The sequence below is a fragment of the Elephantulus edwardii genome, unplaced genomic scaffold (assembly GCF_000299155.1).
Source record: "Elephantulus edwardii isolate Elephantulus edwardi_28Jun2011 unplaced genomic scaffold, EleEdw1.0 scaffold00004, whole genome shotgun sequence".
NCBI lineage: Eukaryota > Metazoa > Chordata > Mammalia > Macroscelidea > Macroscelididae > Elephantulus > Elephantulus edwardii.
This window is the reverse complement of record NW_006399754.1, coordinates 17,611,269-17,615,551: the sequence shown is the minus strand read 5'-3', so window position 1 is coordinate 17,615,551 and position 4,283 is coordinate 17,611,269. Positions and strand designations below refer to the sequence as shown.

Below are 4,283 nucleotides of genomic sequence, written 5' to 3'. Positions count from 1 at the left end.
GAGATGGATTGACACAGTAACTGGAGCAATGGGGATTGGTGTGTCGGAGTCAGTGAGACTGTCTCAGGACAGGGCAGGCTTCAGAGCTGTTGGACACAGGGTCACTATGAGCCACAGGCGATGTGACAGCATATAACAACAGAATTATAAAAAGAACGCTGGTAGTGTAATTATGTGATGCACTGTAAACTAAAAGCTTAGTAGTTCAGATTCACCAGCGACTCTGCCTGAGAATGGTGAGCGTTCTCCTACCGTTGGGACTTATAACCTCAGAAACCCCACAGAGGGTCAACATGGGTTGGTATCAATTCAACAGCCATGAAAGTGGAGAGGAAGAGTGGTGTTGCGAATGTAGTATGTCCTATGTGTGAAGTGTGTTTTTTATGACGATTTTGGACCGTATACCAGCCATGGAGTTGATTCCAAATCCTATGGCACCATGTGTGCCGCAGTACAGCTGCTCTGTTGGGAGTTTTCCCCGGCAGTAGCTCACGAAGACGCTTCTCCAACCTTTTGTTGAGCAGCTGAAGTAGTTAACCGTCACACTGCTGAAGGTTTGTAATTCAGGGCATGTGAAAACCATGTGCGCCAGGACTAACGGGCGCTATTTTAGGGCCCCTGACGTGTGCATTTTGTCTCCTTTTGCTAATGATTTGGATGAGCAATTCCTTCTAACATTAACAATGTCAAGAACAAAGGCTAAAACCTGTAGACTTTCGACTCTTTACAAAGTTTGAAGGGCTTAATTAGGACACAGCTAACGTCTAAGTCAAAATAATCAACACAGGAGAAATACAAACTCCACCTGTTGTTCAAAAGCAGGCTGTCCTTTGATATAAGTGTGATAAATATCTACTAAGGTGAGGCTCTTTTATAGTTTAAATCAAAGACCTTGCATACATTAAATGATAGTAAGAGATTAAAGATCATCCCAATCTTAGAATACCAGATGGAGATTTTCTTTTGAAATCATTTTAGACTGAGAGATAAATTGTGAGTCAGAGTAGAAAGAGTTCCTTTACGGCTATACCTCTCCCTATGCCTGTATATATCTGTGGTCCTATAAAGGTTTGTTGTGTATTTGGTTGTTTTCTAAGACAAAGTAAGTGGTTCTTTCTCCTGCAAAGTAACTGACTGATTTGAATCACATCTCTTTGGGTTGACAATGCAACTTCTTACCCACTAGGCTACCAGGGCTCCCTGAGGGGGTTGTTTTGGATTTTTTATTTCTTTGTTGTTGTCATTATGAGGAGTCAGAACCTTCTCCAAGCTGACCCCACCCCACCCCCCAACTGGTTTTCAGAGGCTGTACATCACATGGGCAGAAATTGCCCCCTTTTCTCCTAAGGAGCAGCTAGGAAATTTGAACTGCCTGCCTTTGGCTTGGTAGAGCAACTTCTTTCCCCCTAGGCCACCAGAGCTCCCTGAGTTTTTCAGGATCGTGTAGCACTGAACCACGGGTGGGAAACCACAAATCAAAAACATTAAAGTAAGCATTTCATAAAATTTTAGCCATTATGGCAAATAATAAGGACAAGTTAAACACAAGATATGGCTCTGGGCCTTGTCTCTTAGGCTTTGCACAGTGGGTAGGTTGATAGCAGTGGGGGCAAGATAGTAATAAAACTCTCAATATATGCATTTGGTGCTTTCTCATGAGTGGACTGACGCTATGGAATTTTGGTAAGAATATCAGCAAAGTGGTGGTCAGCCCTTCCAGGTATCTCATATCAGGAAGCCGGTGATGTTGCTACGTGTTCTCAATGGTAACTTTAATCACTTGTCAAGAAGATGTTTTACAGGTTTCTCCACTTTTTATTTATTTATAATTTTTTTCCTCTTGTGATAAATAAATAAATACCTTACAGGGATAAATTTCTCCCATTTCTAAAACTATTGTTAGCAATATACACAGAAAATCATTAAATTCGTGAACTTTAGCAATTTCCACTGGTATAATTCAAAGGGCACTCTCATGGCTTAGTGGTAAGGAGTTGTGCCAGCAATCCAAAGGTGTGTGATTCAAATCCATGAGCTGCCCCTTGGGAGAAAGGTAGGCAATCTCCTCCCAGGCGATTTACCGCCTCTGAAAACCCATTGGAGGATCAGCTTTGAGTCAATTCCCACTTGATGCTACTTAACAACAACTGGCACAACCCATCGATGTCGGTTCAATTCCTCAAATTGTGCTTTTTTTCACCCTCCTTTTCCAAATTATTTCTCTCCCATTGACACAAGCTCACTGCCCCCTAAGCTCTTCTCTAATCCTTCCTTCCAGTTGCTGTTGTCAGTGTGAGCCTTAGGAGAAGATACCTTGAAACTATGTTTATGCACCATCTCATCACACAACAATGACTACTGTGGCATGGAACTGTTTTTATTTGCATAATTCTTTCTGTGATAATTATTTAACTATACTGTCCCCTCTCCCATATTTAATCACGCAATTACTTATGGAAATATCACCATGCAGAGAGTTCATTTGATCTACGGGTCACAATTCAGTTGTTGTATGCTGTTGAAGTGGAACCAACTCACAGCTGATCTTCTTCTAGTGGGTTGGTTTTTATTGGGTTGTTTTGTTTTTTTTTAGTAATACTTTTTTATTTTAGACACTTTCACAAAGTTTTCATTTAAGAATCTTTCCAGTGAAGATCTGCAGGTGCTCAGCTCAGAGCCTGGGCTCTCCCTTGCCCAGGTGGTGGGGTGGAGGTGTGTACTTCCCTTCCTTTATCAGCTTGTCCCTCTGCTTCCGGATGTCAGCCATCCGTTTAATCATTTTCTGATGAAGCAAACATTCTCTGAAATCATCATACTCAATCTTGCATTCTTTTTCTGCCCAGATACCACCAATCCCACGGGCACATTCTATCCACTCTTTGTCAAAAGCATGGCATCGGGCTGAAAGCCTGTAAGGCTGCTCTGCACTTTGGATTATCAACCATCGGTCTATGTTAATGTTCAGCCTTTTCTGCACATCAATGAAAGGCATGGTGTACAAGAGGAGAGCCCTTGGTCTTCTCGATCACCTCTGCCACAGTACAGGACATCTCAGGGGAGGAGCTTGCCCAACTTTCTCCCATGGAGCAACTGGTGAATGTGAACCGCCTGGTTTTGGATGGACACCACAGCTCCTTACACACTAAGTTACCAGAGCTTCCTATAATTCATTAGGATCATAATTTAAGGTTTTCCCCAGTTTGTGCTTGTTTTGACGATAGAGAATTGCTCCTAATTTGTTCCTACATCTTTTTTTACACACTTCACTATTTAACACTTCTGTACTGTATGATACCACAAGCTATTCAGGCTTGTTTTCTCAGTGCAGTGCCTGAAATCAGTTATTACTCTAGAACCCCTCATTTGTTTCAGTGAGTGAGTGTTTAGAATCTAAGACCAAGCTTACAGGTTAGAGATGATGTTTTACCCAATAAAGGAAGGTGGGGAAGGGCTGCAGGTTAGGCCTGAAGACTCTCTGACATCACGTAAGCAGCTGTGTGAATCCTCGATAGCAACTCGATGAGATTTCTGCCGCTACATAACGAATAACTACTAAACTTAGAGCTGGAAAGGGCACCCACACATTTTTCTTCCAGTTTCAATGGGTTAGGAATCGAGGCATACCTTGACGGGATCCTGTACATCAAAGTCTGCAGTCGAAGCCTACTTCCCTAGGTTGTAGTAATCTTCAATTTGAGTATGCTCTGCTTCCAAGTTCATGAGTTTGTTGGCAAGAGTCAGTTCCTTGTGCTTTGTTGAACTGAGGGCCCTACTTTCTCGCTTAACATTTTGGTCATAATCTATCCTCAATTTCTTCTCCCACTGGCCTAACATGTTTCGTTACATTGTTTTAGTGTAAAGGCAATAGAATCTGTCAGCAGGATGGAAGTTGGTCTTTGATAACTTAATTGCAAACTGACATCTGTCACTTTTGCTGTATTCAAGTCTATCCTTTTTTTGTGCCATGTTCCTTCGCTTTCAAGGCTGGTTACACGGAGCAGCTCTTGGTTTCCTCCAGGGCTGGTAAGCAACACGTGCTGCTATGGAAACACAGATGTCACATGACCACCGCTTCTGTTCTAAGGCCAGCTCCATTTGCTTTCCCCAGAATGTTACTCCTACAAATGGATGTTCGGCCAAACCTAGACCCTTACATTTAATAAAGTAGTGCAGTTACAAGAATAGAAAAGAATTTGCAAACTGTCTGTCATTGCAATTGGGCTACTGTGTCTAATCTTGATGTGATGTGCTATTACCTTTACTAACACATAAATATAAATAGA

General features: G+C 42.0%; 1 protein-coding gene across 1 annotated transcript; it reads right to left on the bottom strand.

The window, feature by feature from the left end:
- Positions 1–2,671: 2,671 nt before the first annotated feature.
- On the bottom strand, positions 2,672–2,992 carry LOC102865167 (NADH dehydrogenase [ubiquinone] iron-sulfur protein 5-like). The gene has a single exon (XM_006879628.1). The coding sequence runs from the start codon at positions 2,990–2,992 to the stop codon at positions 2,672–2,674; it is 321 nt and encodes a 106-aa protein (XP_006879690.1).
- Positions 2,993–4,283: the final 1,291 nt, after the last annotated feature.

Bases quoted from the DNA above. Each gene is read 5' to 3' on its own strand.
- LOC102865167 (XM_006879628.1), bottom strand. From the start codon at position 2,992: ATGCCTTTCATTGATGTGCAGAAAAGGCTGAACATTAACATAGACCGA.